This window comes from Hyperolius riggenbachi, chromosome 2 (assembly GCF_040937935.1).
Source record: "Hyperolius riggenbachi isolate aHypRig1 chromosome 2, aHypRig1.pri, whole genome shotgun sequence".
NCBI lineage: Eukaryota > Metazoa > Chordata > Amphibia > Anura > Hyperoliidae > Hyperolius > Hyperolius riggenbachi.
In genome coordinates, this window is record NC_090647.1 from 540168567 (window position 1) to 540187222 (window position 18656).

At 46.4% G+C, this 18656-nt stretch overlaps 1 protein-coding gene across 2 annotated transcripts in view; it reads left to right on the top strand.

Annotated features, from left to right (window-relative positions):
• The first annotated feature begins 11960 nt into the window (after positions 1 to 11960).
• LOC137545086 (uncharacterized) overlaps positions 11961 to 18656 on the top strand; it is a 77945-nt gene continuing 71249 nt past the window's right edge. For both annotated transcript variants that reach the window (XM_068266195.1, XM_068266196.1), the window contains exon 1: positions 11961 to 12335. In XM_068266195.1, coding sequence (XP_068122296.1) covers positions 12239 to 12335 — 97 coding nt within the window. In that variant the 5' untranslated portion in view covers positions 11961 to 12238. The remainder of the gene's footprint in view (positions 12336 to 18656) is intronic.

The window sequence follows — 18656 nt, forward strand, 5'->3', positions numbered from 1 at the left end:
GTCAGAGGCAGTAAAGAGGGAAAATGCCTGGAACAGTTTTCTCTTTATTTACTATATAAAACTCCCTGAAATCAAAACGTAGACAGTACAATACATCTGTTATGTAAGTAGAACAAGTATTTATTTACTTATAGATGTGTTTTTTTTTCCTGGGATAGTATGGCTGTCCCTGCTGCTTTAAAGTAAATGGGAACCCGTATTAAAAAAAAAAGTCAGATACTCATCTAAGGAGAGGGAGGTTCTGGGTCCCATAGAGCATTCCCTCTTCTCTCCCACTCCCCGCTGTTGTCCTGGCACCCCCGTAGCGGTATTCGACCGTTTCGGTCAAATACTGCTGTCTCCCGGCCGAAGGGAGGCTTCGGAAATGCTTCGGGAGCCCGAGTGCTCCCGAAGACGGGCCACTCTACACTGCGCACGCGCGCGCACCCTTTGTGACGCGCCGCCTGTCTTCGGGAGGACTCGGCACCCGAAGACTTCCGAAGTCCCCTCGGCGGGGGATGTGAACGGGGGAGACAGCGCAGCACGGAGGGCACCGGGAGAGGAGAGGGATGGCTCAATAGGACCGGACCTTCCCTCTCCTTAGGTGAGTATCTGACTTTTTTTTTATTGAAATAAGGGTTCCCATTAGCTTTAAGATTTTGCACAGGGCACCATGAACCCAAAAGCTGTCCCCTCTGTGGTTCAGATTACCAGAAAATGAGAAAAAGAGGCGTATCATCTTCTTGTGGTGTCAGAATGTTTGATAACAGGAGAAATAAAGGGATGTTTCGCAAGAGATATTCTGAGCAGCAGAAGGAGAAGTGGTGAGGTGCTGTGATAATAAAACCTGTTCAGATTTCCTCCCCTCCCTCCTTTGCTTCCTTAATATACCTCTGTGGCTGAGCCAACACCTCACTGGAGATCCAGGTGGCTTGCGAAGCAGAGGACATCTCTATTAGCTGAGGCTGACAACCCATAACCTGAGGTAGGTACTGCTTTAAAGGACCACCAGGGACATTGCTAGCCACAAAGATCAGTGGTACGTGCCCCGGATCTATTCTGGGGTGCCCCAGATATCCCCCAGGCAGTCAGCTGTGGTGCCTCAATGACGGATATGCTGGGAGCTGTGGTGTTTCAATCGGGGTTATGCTGGGTGCTGTGGTGCCTCTATGTGGGCATACTGGGTGCTGTGGTGCCATTCTGGGCGCTGTGATGCCTTTATTGAGGCATGCAGGGTGCTGTGGTTCTTCTATGTGGTTCTTCTATGGGAGCATGCTGGGAGTTGTGGTACCTGGATGGGATACCCTAGGGAGCATGAAAGCAGGTTCACTAGAAGGTCAGGCAATGGGGGAACTGCCAGATAACCTAGCAGTAGGCCAGCCTGTCCAGCAGAAAGCCAGACCAGCCAGCACAGAAGCCAGGATACTCTGCCTGGTTATGTTGGTTAAGTGACACTTCTTATTTGTGTGATATGCTGCATTTTTGTTTTTTGTTGTTGTGTTAATGGGCATCATCCAACATTTTGCTGGGCAGGCCTACTTAGACTGCTGTTAAGTTCATGTAAATTTGGCTCTACCCACGACCACACCTGGTACATGGCCACACCGAGGCCCATTTCTAGGGCCGTGCGGCTGCCCTGAGCGCTGAAGGAGGGGGGGTACTGTAATGGAGGGGGAAGTCAGCCGCGGGGAGGGCAGCCCGACCTTTCCCTCCCTTCCTCTCCCGGGCCACCCTCCGAGTCCAACTGTAGAGTTAGCACAGGGAAGGGCTGTAAATAGTCATAACTCACCTGCCTGCGTTCCAAACACCACTCACTTGCCGCTGGTCTCCTCCTCTGCCTAGCCGCTGATACACACGCTGCTTCCTGCTAAATATCAGCGTCTAGGCAGAGGAGGAGACCAGCGGCAAGTGAGTGGCGATTGGAACACAGGCAGGTGAGTTGCTGTCTGTATACAGCGCTTCCCTGTGCTAACTCTGCAGTCGGACGGGGGAGCATGGAGGGCGCCCCGGGAGAGGAAAGGAGGGAGAGGTCGGGCTGCCCTCCCCGTGGCTGACTTCCCCCTCCATTATGGGGGGTGGGGGGTGCTTACCTACCAACCTACCTATACTGGGGTGGCAGCTACCTATCTAACCTATACTGGGTGGCAGCTACCTTATCTAACCTATACTGGGGGGCATCTACCTAATCTAACCTATAGTGGGGGTACCTACCTAATCTAACCTATACTGGGGGACCGCTACCTATTCTAACCTATACTGGGGGCAGCTACCTATCTAACCTATACTGGGGGGCAGCTACCTATCTAACCTGTACTAGGGGCACCTACCTAATCTAACCTATACTGGGGGCAGCTACCTGATCTAACCTATACTGGGGGGCAGCTATCTAATCTAACCTATACTTGGGGGCAGCTACCTAATCTAACCTATACTGGGGGCAGCTACCTACTCTAACCTATACTGGGGGGCAGCTATCTAATCTAACCTATGCTGGAGGGCAGCTACCTAATCTAACCTATACTGGGGGAACCTACCTATCTAACCTATACTGGGGGGCAGCTACCTATCTAATCTATACTGGGAGCACCTACCTATCTAACCTATACTGGGGGCACTTACTTATCTAACCTGTATTGGGGGCACCTACCTACCTAGCTAGCCTATACTGGTGGTAACTATACTGGCTACCTATATTCGAGGCACCTACCTAACTAACCTATACTGGGGGCACCTACCTATCTAACCTATGCTGGAGGCAACTATTCTGGCTCCCTATATTAGAGGCACCCACCTAGCTAACTTGTACTGGGGGCACCTGCCTATCTAACTTATACCAGGGGCACCTGCCTATCTAACCTATACTGGGGGCAACTATACCAACTACCTATACTGGAGGCACCTACCTAGCTAACCTATACTGGGGGCAACTATAATGGGGCACCTATGCCTGGCTACCTATACTGGGGGGACCTATACTGAGTGAATCTAGACCAGGCTAACCTATACTGCAGGCACCTATACCTGGCTCCGTGGGGGGGGGCAGCTTTTACACCCTCGCCCTGGGTGCATTTTAGCCTAGAAACTGCACTGGCCACACCCATTTTCTGTCTGGAGTGACCAAAAGTACCCCGAATCTCTTAGGATCCTCAGCAAAGCCCCTGAGGATTACTATTGCCAAAACTGTAAAACGTAAAATACACGTGTACACAGACTTATAGGATGTACATTTCTGCCAGATTAAATTTCCCCATAATTTAATTATTTATTAACCACTTGAGGACCCACCCTTTACCCTTTAAGGACCAGCGCTGTGTTGAGTGATCTGTGCTGGGTGGGCTCTGCAGCCCCCAGCACAGATCATGTAGCAGGCAGAGAGATCAGATCACCCCCCTTTTTTCCCCACTAGGGGGATGATGTGCTGGGGGGGTCCGATCTCTCCTGCCTGCATGTGGCTGGCGGGGGGGGGCACCTCAAAGCCCCCCTCTGCGGCGAAATTCCCCCCTCCCTCTCCTACCTGCTCCCCCCCCCGGAGATCAGGGCTGCACAGGACGCTATCCGTCCTGTGCAGCCAGTGACAGGACGTCCCCTGTCACATGGCGGCGATCCCCGGCCGCTGATTGGCCGGGGATCGCCGATCTGCCTTACGGCGCTGCTGCGCAGCAGCGCCGTACAATGTAAACAAAGCGGATTATTTCCGCTTGTGTTTACATTTAGCCTGCGAGCCGCCATCGGCAGCCCGCAGGCTATTCACGGAGCCCCCCGCCGTGAATTGACAGGAAGCAGCCGCTCGCGCGAGCGGCTGCTTCCTGATTAATCAGCCTGCAGCTGGTGACGCAATACTGCGTCGCTGGTCCTTCAGCTGCCACTTTGCCGACGCGCGGTATGAGTGCGCGGTCGGCAAGTGGTTAAACTTTTCTCCTATGTTGCTGTTGTCAGGAACCGGCCCCGCGGCACGCCTGCAGATATGGTTCCCGTCTGCGGGTTTGACCAGATCAAGCGGGGAGCAGCCTTATTCAAGATACAACAAGGCTGTCACCCCTCAAAGCAATTCTCACTGCCACCACTAGACACTTCAACGATTCCCACTCTGCTGTCGAGTGATCTGCACGCAGTCCATGTTTTCGTATTTGGGTCAGCTTTGCGCTTAGGCCAAACACGGGAACACCACACACACACAATACAATCGTACAGTAGCAAGGCACAATCAGGCACTGAGCGTGTAACGTAAATTACACTGCAGTCTCTTTCTAGGCTATGAGCTAGTTTAGTACATCAGAAGTCAAACTTATTAAATAAAGATTTAATATTCCAGAAAAAAAAGTGTAACAATGCAGAAATAATATATACAAAAGATTTACAAAAACAAAGTAAAAATTACAAAGATACACAATAAGACAGTTTGCTTACAATAAAATGGGAATAACGTTACCAATACGAGGTCTGAACGTTGTTTGCGGAAGAATGCAGTCTGGTCAGTAGTCAGGGCAGTTCTAGCATCTTTGCTATCTCTAGGGAACTACCAGTTGTGACTATCCTATGCTGGTTTTTATGGGTCGTTTTGTGGCCTGGGGCATTTAAAAATAGCTTTAAAAATAGCTTTTTGCAGTCTACGTTTCCAGTCGTGGAAACGTGTCCCCAGCCCTGGCCATGGGTGGTGGGGGGGGGGGGGGGCATGTTGGAAGGGGAAGCAACCAGGATGGGGTGGTTGCAGTGGACAGTGGAGAGGGGGGATCGTCATCGTCCCCTCCCTCACCTGGGTCCCCCCTTCCCTGCTCCCCCTCCAGCTAGTTTCTGCTTGAAATACTTTAAAAATCAATGTTATAAAGCAAGAGGCGAGTGGGGAACTTACTTCCTTGCATTCCACCGCTCGCTGCGTCACTTCCTGTAATGCCACCCTCTGTACTTCATTGGGCGGCATACAGGAAGTGACGCGGCGAGCGGTGGAGCGCAAGGTAGTGAGTAAGTTCCCCGCTCGCCGTTTGCTTTATAACATTGATTCTTAAAGTATTTTAAGCAGAAACTAGCTGGAGGGGGAGCGGGGAAGGGGGGACAACAATCCGCTGTCTGCTACAACCCCCCGTCCTGGCTGCTACTCCCTCCAGAGTGTGGTTTGCAAACTGCTAATGTGACAGAATTATGCAATGTTATAAAAAAAAGCTATATAGCTGAAAATAAAAACATGAGACTATTTTCTTTCCTACAAATGTTCTATTCATTATCCATACTATGCATACAATTCATTATATCATAAAAAATTTTCCGCTTCAAGTTTGCTTTAAATGCATACCCTTACTTCACTTATATGTGACATTATCTGTGTATTGTAGTAACAGGCATGCTGATCATTAGGGATCATCGGAAAGAGGAAATTCCATTCCGCCGGAATTCACGGATTCTGCCAGCACTTAATTCCGTCGCTATGACATTTTGCGAAATTCCGCGGAATTCCGCATTCTGGCGGAAAAATTAAAGTAATCGCAAATGAAACCTTGTTTATGCTTAATGGCACCTGTTGGCTGTTCCCCTGGTCCTTTTCTTCTTCCCTCCTCCCTCTCTTCTCCCCTCCGGAGGAGGAGGATCTTGTCTTCCAGGGAATTGCAGGATGTCAAAGCCAGCTCACATACATTGGCCAGGAATCGAACCCAGGTCTAGTGCTTGGAAGGCAGCTCTCCTCACTGCTATACCACCACCAACACTACATGCTGAAGCCAGCCTAGCATGTACCATTGTGATCTATCCAAGAGAAAAATGAGCTTGCTTAGGGATTTGTAGGATGTCAAAAGCCAACTCACATACATTGGCCAGGAATCGAACCCAGGCCTTCCGCTTGGTAGGCAGCTATCCACACCATTATACCACCAACACAACACACTACAATGCTTCATGCTGAAGCCAGCCTAACATGTACCATTGTGATATATCCAAGAGAAAAATGAGCTTGCTTAGGGATTTGTAGGATGTCAAAAGCCAACTCACATACATTGGCCAGGAATCGAACCCAGGCCTACCGCTTGGTAGGCAGCTATCCACACCATTATACCACCAACACTACATGTTGAAACTTCTTGGAGCAGACGTACTTCCTACCTCCAAAAGACACACATACATCCCCATAAAATCATTCAACAGCAACTGCATGCACAGTCTTTGCGGTGCGCAGTCCCTGTGGCCTAATCGGTTAGTGCGTTCGGCTGTTAACCAAAAGATTGGTGGTTCATGCCCACCAAGGCATGGCCTTGCCTTTTGTATTCAACAGTTGTCCGAAGAGAACCCCAGATAGCTATGTAGATTAATCTCTCTCTCTCTCTCTCTCTCTCTCTAGTAGGGATGGTCACCGCTTTCCATGGAATTGTATTTTCCGCAATTCTCTCTCTCTCTCTCTCTCTCTAGTACTTGATGCCATTGAACTGAATTTTCAGCTTAAAACCATCAACGGATACTGGCAGAATTTCACATGCAATTTCGGAATTCCGCCGGATTGAAAAAGCAATTCCATTCAGACCAAACGGAACGGAATGACCAATTTCCACCCAAAATTGCGGAAAATACAATAGCTGATACCCCCTTTCCCTTGAGAAATCTTTACCTTTTCTCAAACGGATCATCGGGGGCTCTGTATGGCTGATATTGTGGTGAAACCCCTCCCACAGGAAACTGTGAGGACCATGGTCTTGGCAGTTTCCTGTCTGTGAACCTTGTTGCATTGTGGGAAATGGCTGTTTACAGCTGTTTCCAACTGCCAAAAAAGCAAGCAGAATCTCCTTCCACTGACATCACCTGCCAGCAGTAAAAATGTCACCATGGGATAAGTGTCAGAATGTAAATCAGGGAGAAGAAAGATTTTACAATGGGCAAACATTGCCCATTATTGTATTGTATAAATTATTGTAAAAATTAAGCACTTTTTTTATTACATGATTTTCACTGGAGCTCCCCTTTAAAGTGGACTTGAACTCATGCACAAGACACAAGGAAAACACAAATGAATCCACCCTATTTTTGTTTAGTTAATCACAAGTGTTATTTGATCTCTGTGTCAGCGCAGGAATCTCTGCAGCCTCGTCTAATTTGTAAACACAGGACCCTTTGTCTCCTTCCATGAAACCGGGAAGTACACATGGGATGTGTGTGCCAGAGATAACGTTTGCTGCACTTCATGTGTCTTAGGTAACAGTTGCTGTATTACATGTGTCAAAAATAACATTTGCTGCATTTCATGCATGGGGGGGGGGGGAGGGGGGGAGAATGTGTAACATGTACAGGAGGTAAATTGGGGCCCACTGCCTTTGAGTTACATTGTCGCTTTAAATGACTGACTGTTCGAGTTTTGAGAAAAGAATCTGTAAAAGGAGAAGAGACCATTACAGAAGAGAGGAGGGAGGCAGGCAGGGGGAGCTCTTGCAGAAGCAAACCTGAACTGAAAATAAACTCATGACTGAATAAATAGTCCTAATCCTCAATAGGTCTTTCCTAGAGTTGCATACTGCATAGTCTTATATTATGTATCTAAAAGTAAAAAAAAAAATACAGCAAGTTTTTACCTGGTTCACGTTCCACGGTTTTTACTTGTGAAGGTTCCTGACAATTCTGACACTTTAGCTGTGTCGATTTGATACAGCAGTAACTTTTTAATTAATTATACCATCTTAGTGATACATATATTGTTTTTTTCAGTACAATCTAGGTTTTCCTTGGAAAATATTTAAAGTGAACCTCCAGACTAAAAATCTACTCAGCAGCACTGAATAGGCTTGGTGTTTCTTTGACAGATTCACAGCATCAGAACTTTGTTTTTCTTACCAAAACCTCATTTTTAGCTGCACAGAAGCTAAGCTCCGCCCCATCAAAGAAAACTGCCCGGGGCATTTCTCCGTTGATGCTGTGCAAAGCATGATGAGATTTCTGATGATGTTCTCGTTGCCTAGCAACTGGGAGGAGTGATCAGGACACAGGACAGTTGGAACTGTGTCTCATGCTCCCTGCGACCTCCTTTCAACCAAAAAGATGGCTGTCCTCATGAAATCACAAACATTTGCCTGTTCTTTTAAAACAGTGTGGGTAAGAGATTATATTACCTAGCTATTTTAATTAACATAACTAATGTAACTTAATGACAGTATGTTTGTTTAGGCTGAAGTTCCTCTATAAATATTTTTTTCCAAACTATTTTATTTTACCATCATTTTACATTTTTACATTTTTTTTGCCATAGTCATCCTTTAATGTGATTAGAGGAGATCTATTTGGCCGCAAGAGTGTCTAATCTTGTCAGTTCTGACAATGATGTCAGAAACACCTGATCTGCTGCATGTTTGTTCAGGGGCTATGGCTAATTGTATTAGAGGTAGAGGATCAGCACGACCGCCAGGCAACTGGTATTGCTGCTTAAAAGGAAATAAATATGGCAGCCTCCATATAACTCTCACTTAAGTTGTCCTTTAAGGTGGTCATACAACATACCATTTTTATATTTTTTTTTACTTCAATGATTACAATCAATTTTTCAGATTGATTGTAACATTTGACCAATGTACCACACATTTGTGTTCAATTTTTCCCCAATTACAAAAACAAAAAAAATGGATAAAATTGCTTGGATCTATAAAATAAGAAATTGACAATCTACCCTACACCATTTATATTACAAAAAAAATGATCAGAAAAAATCCACAACTCCCTATTTACTTTTATTGAAAAAAAAGAAACCTGGAAAATTTAATCAGATTTCTCAAACAAACTTTTTTTTACAACAATCATTTTTATTTAATTGCCATTATTATTATTATTTATATAGCACCAACACACAGTGCTGTACATTGTATATTGTCCTGTCACTTATCTGTCCCGCAGAGGGGCTCGCAGTCTAATCCCTGCCATAGTGATATGTCTATGTCTGTATGTATGGTTTAGTGTATGTATCGTAGTCTAGGGCCAATTTAGGGGGAAGCCAATTAACTTATCTGTAAGATTTTGGGGTGGGAAGGAAACCGGAGTGCCCAGAGGAAACCCACACAGACATGGGGAGAACATACAAATTCCATGCAGATATTGTTGACCTGGCTGTTATTTGACCCGGGACCCAGCGCTGCAAGGCAAGAGCGCCAACCACTATGCCACCGTGCTGCCCCGCCACAAAATTGGATCACTTTATTGAATTGTGTGTGGTCACCTTTAACAATTTAGTGCATTTATCAATCTATCACACCTATTACAAGAAAGTGGTGGGGCACAAAAACTTTATCAGTGCATTTCAGTAGGAATCGTTTCTCGTAAAACTTTCATGTATATCCCTTGGTGACCGGCGTTCTGCGGCTTGCTAATCAATTCTCTCTCAGTCTCAGGCAGTTTGGTGGGAATTTCTTCTCTTCTTAAAATAACCATCATTCTTGGCAGACTTCTCAAAATGTTCTTTCCAACACACACAGTGAGCTGTGAGAAAGCGATCAGTATGGAGGCTTCTGGGCCCGGGATCTCGGTAGGATGAAATCATCCCTTCTAACTTCATACTTGAAATCAATGATAATAACATTTATTTTTAGCCTTTGGCCCATATCTGTTCTTATTCAAAATGCAAGAAGTTTATAGTCATTTGTGAGGGATCATTTCCCAAGGTACTTTGTTGGTTTTATATATTATTATTATTAGTGTTGATGTTGAGCTCAAATTTCATACCTTACATACTCGTGTAGAAGCCTAATTTTTCATTAAAAAAAAGTTCTGAAAAGTTACCCCCACGGCTTATATGCGAGTCAGTGGAGCAGAATGGATGGTGGAGCAGGTTTTGTTACGGGCAGAGGAGCATCAGGATGTGCACTAGTAGTGATCCTGCTCTCTCCAGCTGGCTCCCTGCTGTGCCCATGCCCTCCATCCCCTGAACATGGTGTGCATAGTGCGCTGCACAAGTCTACCTGCATGTCCCCTGGCTTGTGCAGCGGAGCATGTAAGCAATGTCTCAACGGTGTAATGATTAGGTATTCGTCCTGTGTGGCCATTGCTGTGTCTCGTATCTATGACTTCATCTAGTGGCATCTTGAGACACAGCTGTATGATCCTTGGGGCACATCTGGGTATGGGGAGAAGGAATTACTTTGACTGGGGCCACATCTGGCTACTGTGGAGGGGCCTGTACTGGGGAAGGGGCTTATACGTGAGTCAATCACCTCTTCCTGGTTTCTGGGGGAAAAGTGGGTGCCTCGGCTTATACGTGGGACGGCTTATATGCGAGTAATCATAATTTAGCATCACAATTTGCAATTATGATGCTAAATCGTATGAGAAATCTCTAGCAAAGTTGATACTGGTGCACTTTTCAGCAGCGATTAGTATTCCATGTATTGGACAAGGATTCTCTGGGGAGAGGGGGAGGCTTTACCGCCCCTCTCTTCCAGTGCCCCCTCCCCTACATAATGGACTATGTGGGCTGGTATAGCTCAGGGTGTGGAACCCCATGGTGTTGAAGCTCAGAATTCTAGCGATACCAGACTGCATGGGCAACAAGACTTTGGCAGGCTTCAAAGGATACCTAAACTTGTAACAGTTGATCCATTATAATAAGTTTTGAGACTTAAATATAATTAATCATCTGTTCAAAAATCTGAAGCAGTATTTGTAGTTAAAATGAGATTAAACCGTGACATAACATTCAGTAAAAAAATGTTTTCCTACTTATTATTACCCATACATTTAACATATTTACTTTAGTGCACAAGTATTTATTGCCCGTTTACAAATGACTGCCATTGCATTTTATTGCATAGCTGCTGAATTTATATATTATAATGTATCCAGTGTGAATTTGTCTTCTGTTTACAGCTGAAGCACTGCTAACAATGTTTACTAATAGTGGCTGATAAAGAAACATAAACAAGATAATGTAATCACTCCCTCAACTTTGCTGTTACGCTGACATCGGTGCTTCCGTGTATCAATCAAGAGCAAATTTCATTGGCTCCTGAACCCGTGATTGCTGTGAGCCAATCACAGCAATCACTGCTTTTAAAGGTGCACTGATAGCTCTGGTCTTAAAATGGCCAGAGCCTTCAGGTCCACAAGGGTTTCATCGAAAGTATCAAGAATTGTTTGATAGGCGATTATAAATAACTATGGAACAGCAGATATACAGGCTTACAGGGGTACTTGAGATGACATTACCCACAGTGGGGGATACTCAGATAATAATAAAGTGGTACATGCTATGATAGTGTTGAGAAACACTCTCCTGTGGGGGGAGACTGCCTAATACTGAGGCACATCTGGTTATACTGGTGGTGGTGAGGAGGGCTACCTAATACTGGAGGCAAATCTCACTTTAAGTGGAGGTGGGCTATTTAATATGGAAGGTACATCTGATTATCTTTACTGGGAAGAGGAGCTAGCTAATATTGGTGGCACATTTGGCTATCCAAACTGGGCAGGGGTCTTCCTAACACTAGGGGCTCATTTCATATGCTACCTATACTGGGGTGGGCACAATTTTGGGGGGCACTTGGGAATCTTCCCCATTTGTGCTGAAGCAATACAGCGTGCAGCAATACATGATGTTGATCCAGGGATTTTATCTGATTGCCATCCCACCCTTTTGGGGCTAACTGACCATGCCTTGTAAGGGTTTTTCGCCTTCCCCTGGATCAACAGGGATATGTGAGGGAGTAGGCTGGTGTTGGTGTTGTACTTTGTTCTCTGGTTGAACTCGATGTATAGCGTGCAGCAATGCAGCGAGCAGCAATACAACGTGCAGCAATACAGCACCCAGCAATACAGTGTGTACTGCATAGTGTGACTGTACAGTATAGTATATGCAGTTCTGCAGTCTTCACCTGTTGCAGCATAATTCATTACGCAAATGAAAGAAATCAGACACACGTCTCCTTCTACAAGTGCAGGAAGCTGAGTGACTGATGCAGGGCCAGATAACACCCACAATTCACCCTATATGTCTCCTGAGCTGCGACTGATCTATAGGAGGAAGCAATAAGAGAGCGTTCACACACTCATGGCTTTCAGTTCAGAAGACTGAGGCCGAGCCTGCAGCAGCTACGGGGGTGTCGCAGCTTCCGAAAGTGAGAAGTTCATCCTCTGCAGACCACAAGCAACGCACACCTTACTACCTATTACAAAAACAACAGGTCTTCTTAGGTAAAAGGCGGCCAGCTCTCCGCTCAGCCTTCCTGTTTTTCTTCTATTTGCGAAACTGGGAATTTGGATAGAGAATGAGCTGTCCCTGCACTGGTGACATCTGTGAGAATACGGCCAGATAACCATGGATGGTCCTGCTGGGTTCTGGTGTGCCCCATGGCGGAGCTTTCCTCTGCTGAACGTGCTGCTCGCTATGATGCTGCTAGTCAACCAAGTGCAAGGTAAGGACCTCCTGTGCATAGCTGCCAACTCCGGTGGCATTCAGTCCATGCCAGGGTTGTATTCTAAGAGGGACTTAATCTACTGTGATGAAGTTTATCTATAGTCTAAGGCACTATACAAAGCATAGCATTAATAGGTCAGTGACTGTCCAATCAAAGTTGATGATGTGTACCAGGCTTTAGATATAACACACCTTTGAACATTTTTGAGGCTGATGCATGCAGTTTCTCATTGAGTTGTATGGCATCACAGCCACCATGGACAGCGTGCGTCGGCAAGCAGTGAGTTTGGAATGGTGAGGCATATTGACTGGTCTGTATTGATTGCTTCCACACTTCTGGATTGCCAGGACGATATTCTGATCTGTAGACCCAGGCTCTACATAATCAGTATAATCTTATATAATAAAACCCTAACTGTCCCTGCATCATGCTCCTGTCCATGTGTCTCGTGTGGTTTGGCTACTGCGCATGAGTAGCCATTGAGACAAGAGAAGGACGGGGCCGGGAGGGGGGGGGGGGGGCGGACGATGTGTGCGCTGAAATGCGGAGGTGGCGGCGGTGAGAGAGACCTAGAGCCCGTTTTTAAACAAACCTAGGTCTATAAAGTAGCTACACCCCACTCATAACAGTTATAGGAAATGTATGTGGTTTAGGTGACTTAGGCCCCTGAGGTGTATCTTGTCTGGTAAGAATATATGTATCCTTTATAGACTTATTTTGAGAAACATCATTTCTATTTGTAAACTATCAATTTGTTATGAAGTGCCTTGTCTGGGGCATAAAGATGGCAAAAATAAAGTCCATATGCCACTAGTGTTTTAAGGGAAGGGCAAGTTGCATCACAGTCTAGGGTAGAAGAGGGGAGAAACGGGAGGGCCAATGTGCAGTGGAGGGGTGAATAACTCACCTCTCCAGGATCTGTCTTCATGCTCCTAGGCACTTGTTCTATATGGTACAAGCACCACTTTGATTACACAGATGGCAGTGTGTCTAGTAGGATGAAGATGGATCCTGGAGAGGTGAGTTGCATGTGGGAGATGACGCTCTCTCTGTCTACCTATCTAGTATAGGCTGCCAAGATATTCTACCCAGTATGCATAGCCAGATGACCCCCCCCCACCTTCCCCAGTGTAGGTAGCCAGTAGTGTTGGGCGAACACCTGGATGTTCGGGTTCGGGAACGTTCGCCGAACATGGCCGCGATGTTCGGCATGTTCGGGCCGAACCCCGAACTCCCCGAACATCCCGCTTTTGGGGGCCCTATGGGATCGCAGGCATAAGGGGGGAGCATGCCCCGATCGCGGGGGGGGGGGGTCGGAAATTCCCCCCACCCCCTCCGCTAGTGCTCCCCCCTCTGCCCGCTTCCCCATACGAAAGTTTGACGAAAGTAAAATAGTACCGGTGGTGGTGGCTGGCTGCTGCAGTGGCTGGCTGGCACTATGAAGTGACTGAGAAGGAGGAGTCGGAGTAGGACGCGTTGAGGGAGGCCGGGCAGCGGGCGGTTCAGCGGTAGTACCCTTGTGGTACTTCCGCCCTTTCTCTGACCTCACGTCCTCTGCATACGAGGGTACGCGTCACGCGTACCCTCGTATGCGTCATCACGCAGAGGACGTGAGGTCAGAGAAAGGGCGGAAGTACCACAAGGGTACTACCGCTGAACCGCCCGCTGCCCGGCCTCCCTCAACGCGTCCTACTCCGACTCCTCCTCCTCAGTCACTTCATAGTGCCAGCCAGCCACTGCAGCAGCCAGCCACCACCACCGGTACTATTTTACTTTCGTCAAACTTTTGTATGGGGAAGCGGGCAGAGGGGGGAGCGCTAGCGGAGGGGGTGGGGGGAATTTCCGCCCCCCCCGCGATCGGGGCATGCTCCCCCCTTATGCCTGCGACCCCATAGGGGGGCCGTATTCGGCCGAACAAGGCCCTGTTCGGCCGAACAGGGGCCCTGTTCGGCCAGGCATTCAGCAGTTCGAGCGAACCCGAACTGTTTGGCCGAACACCACCAGGTGTTCGGCCAAACTCGAACATCACCCGAACAGGGTGATGTTCTGCAGAACCCGAACAGTGGCGAACACTGTTCGCCCAACACTAGTAGCCAGATGAATGCACATACACAGGAAATACACGTTTACAGTTGGCAACTTCCCTGGACATGTGCTCAAGCCTCAGTTGGACTGCTTCCATAGTATGAGGTACCAACGTATTGCAAGCACTATTGCAGCCAGTTGCATGCCACCTCTTTTCTTTATATGGTTGGTACTTTATGTCGTTGAAGCAGTCCAACTGAGGCTTGAGCTCCAGCAAGCTCTTGAGGAAGTTTTACCTGCGCCAACTGTATCCGTGGGTTTCCTCTGTATGTGCATTTACCTGCTTGACTGCTTAGCCATGGAAACAGTATGAACAGAGACAGTGGCGAAGATTACACCAATACCACCACAGAACCTATAGCGCAACAGGCCCCTCACCTTTGCATATGGTGAGGATAATATACAATGCCCTGTACTTGGTTTCTTACATTGAATCAGATTGTGATTTACCTGGAAACATAGACATCATCAATGACTCTATATATGAATTAAAATGCAAAGAATGTAAATACTCCTTGCACCAAGTATTCCTTGCCAACTATGTGAAAAAAGCACATCTTGCTTGGATATCAGATTGGATCATGATCCACTTTGCTCAACTAAAGGGCTGGATTTCTGTGAAGGCTACAAAGTCCATAGCCTTGTGCAATAAAAATCAGATATAATTATAAGGGTGGTAGGACTTGGAGAGTAAAGAGGTTACATGTCAAAGTAAATCAGCCACCCTACTTTGCTTTGATGCCTGAATTCCAGACAACTAAATCCCTACATCTCCCTTACTCCTCAGTGTGTTATGACAGCACCTGCTGTCACCTCACAATCCCATTATTTACATCTCCCATTAGAGAGCTCATTTTTCTCTTGGATATATCACAATGGTACAGGCTAGGCTGGCTTCAACATGTAGCATTGTAGTGTGTTGTGTTGGTGGTATAATAGTTAGGATAGCAGCCAACCATGCGGTAGGCCTGGGTTAAATTCCTGGCCAATGCATGTGAGTTGGCTTTTGAAATTCTACAAATCCCTAAGGAAGCTCATTTTTCTCTTGGATATATCATAATGGTACATGCTAGGCTGGCTTTAGAATGTAGCATTGTAGTGTGTTGTGTTGGTGGTATAATGGTTAGGATAGCAGCCTACCATGCGGTAGGCCTGGGTTCAATTCCTGGTCAATGCATGTGAGTTGGCTTTTGAAATCCTACAAATCCCTAAGCAAGCTCATTTTTCTCTTGGATATATCATAATGGTACATGCTAGGCTGGCTTCAGCATGTAGTGTTGGTAGTGGTATAGTGGTGAAGAGAGTTGCCTACCAAGCACTAAGACCTGGGTTCAATTCCTGGCCAAGGTATGTAAGCTGGCTTTTGAAATCCTACAATTCCCTGGAAGACAAGACCCTCCTCCTCCAGAGGAGAGAGAGGGAGCAATATAAGGAATAACAATCAGCCAGGAGCAAGCTAACAAGCCTAGAAGAGCCTAACTAAGCTTTCCCTAGCAGAGTCTGTCAGCAGCTGTCCCTTAACTAATTCCTATAGGCAGACGAGTGAGTAAAACGGCAGGAGAACCTTGCCTTATATAAAGGAGGGTGGGGATCTAGGAGTGAGTGCAGTCTGATTGGCGACAATGTGCCTGCTGACTGTGATGTAGAGGGTCAAAGTTATTCTTAATGGAGCATTATGGGGGCGAATCGAACTTCCGCAAATGTTCGCCTTCGCCGGCGAATGTGAACCACCTAAAGTTGGCCTGGAACCATTCGAGGGCGAACCGTTCAGGCCATCTCTACTTCAGTTTACAGTAGAAAGCCGACAGAACTGCATTCAATTTTAATGCACACATTCACAGACAGAATTTCAGCTCTGCTAGTTTCTACTCCCCTTCTCCTACAACTGTTAATTCAGCACAGTCAAAATGAGCTTCCAAACACTCATGCAAATATTCATGCGAATCCATTCACAAAAATTATGCAGCAATCAGTGCTGACCCTACAGCTAGGTTAAAAGCTTGGATCTTCGTTAAAAGAATAAAGTCTCTTGGGTAGTCACATACACCGCGTAGAGGTAGCCCAGTGTCGTATGTGTCCTAACTCTGGCCCTGAGAAGCGGAGCCACTTCGGGTGGCCACTGAGCTGCCTCTCACATGTGCTCTCACAGTGCTGCACCTGGGGACATAGTCCTCCTTTGCACCCACCATGCTACGCCTCTTCTGGTAGAGAAATAAGATAAGACCCGGCAAAATGCCCCCGGCCAGCGGCAGAATTCGTGCACACATGGACTTTCAGTCTCAGCACGGAGGCTCAGAGCCGGACGAATCAGCAGAAAGTGCAGCAAACTTACCCTGAGAGCTATTTAGCCTAGAAACTGCCCTACCCCATGTACTAACACAGCTGCAGTCATCTAACTTATAACAGCAGTGGATGCATAAAGACATTGTTATTATATTGTCATCATTATTTGCAGTACAACTGTCCTGACTTTGCCACGTTCCTCTAAACTTGTTACAATAGTGACTTTGTTTCACACTTCTAGATCGAGTTGTATGATGCCTAATTATAGGATGATTACCTAAACATGGTTACCTCTTATTTTCATTATGAGTGGTGCCGTCATAACAGTGACCACCGCACACTCCCACGCATGGCTGAATGAATAAGGCTTTGTGTCGCAGGACACACTTTAGGTTTCCTCTCATTTTTGATGTCTAGCCACCCAGATACAAGTGGCTAAAGTGGAGCAGTAAAAATGCTGCAGGAATCCTAGCAGTCTTCTCGTTACGTAAACACACATATTTTCCTGTTCGTTCTCATCAAGGTGAGCAGATTAATGCAAATACAGTGGAGTCTTAGTTATATGGCACGGTGGGACGGCTGGTGCTGGATAAGTATGCTTTCTGGTTGCTTGAGACTTAAAGGGAACCTTCGAGGGGATGGAGGAAGAGGAGATGGGTTCCGAACAAAAATTCCCCCTACATACTGATATGAGACCTGTCTTAGAGTATATGCCATCTATGTCAAAAAATAAATATGTTACATTGTTCAATGAATGTGTCATGAAAGAAATTGAAACTTGGCAGGGGCAGGACTTTGTACCAGATAATCTGTCGCCCAGAGAACGAGAATCAATAAGAAAACTAAGGAATCTTGAAAATATAATCATTAAAAAAAGTGATAAGGGTGGGAATATAGTTCTGATGCCAAAAGAAATGTATTTAAAGGAGATCAATCGGCAGTTGGCAGATGCCAACTGTTACGAACTTGTTTTAGTCAATCCTTTCATTAAACTAAAAGAAGAACTAAACACCCGGTTGGAGTGGGGATACTTGGACAATGTTCTTACTGAAAAAGAGTTTAAGGCTCTACGTGTTGACCAATACGTTGTTCCAACTATCTACATACAACCTAAAATTCATAAAGACCCTGTCTCTCCGCCGGGGTGCCCATTTATTGCTGCCATAAATTCTCCAACTGAAAAGATAGCGCAATTTGTAGACAAAAAATTACAACCTATGGTTGAGATGCTGCCATCCTTTGTCCTTGATACCATGCAACTGTTACACAAACTGGAATCGGTGACCGTACCCGAACAGGCGATATTGGTGGGATTGGATGTTGAATCTCTTTTCACATCCATTCCCAATGATGTGGGGAGACGGGCGGTAAATAAGTTTATGGCTCGTTTCTACCCTGACCAGGATGCCCACAATGATTTTGTAGATACTTTGCTTCAGTTCATTCTGAACAATAACTTCTTCACGTTCAATCATCGATATTATCGCCAGCGGCGGGGCGTGGCCATGGGGGCGGCCTGCTCTCCTTCATACGCCTGCCTCCATTTGGGCGCATGGGAGGAGGAGGTGGTCTATGTGGACCGGGCGTATCGGGAGCATGCCGCCCTCTGGCTGCGGTACGTGGACGACGTGTTTTTACTGTGGACGGGATCCCTTCAGGACCTAAATGATTTTGTGGCTCGCCTGAATAACAATACTTACAACATCTTTCTGACCTACAAGTCAAGTGATGTTGAATTGGAATTTTTAGACGTTCGGATTAGGCGTGAGGGTGGGGGCATCTCAACCTCTACATTTAGAAAAAGTACTGCAGGCAATACATTACGACATTACCAGAGTGCTCATCTAGCCTCACAGAAGTCTGCGGTCCCTATAGGACAATTTCTACGCCTTAGAAGAAATTGCAGCAATATTGATACATTCAAAAAGGAAGCGTGGGAGTTAAAGTTGA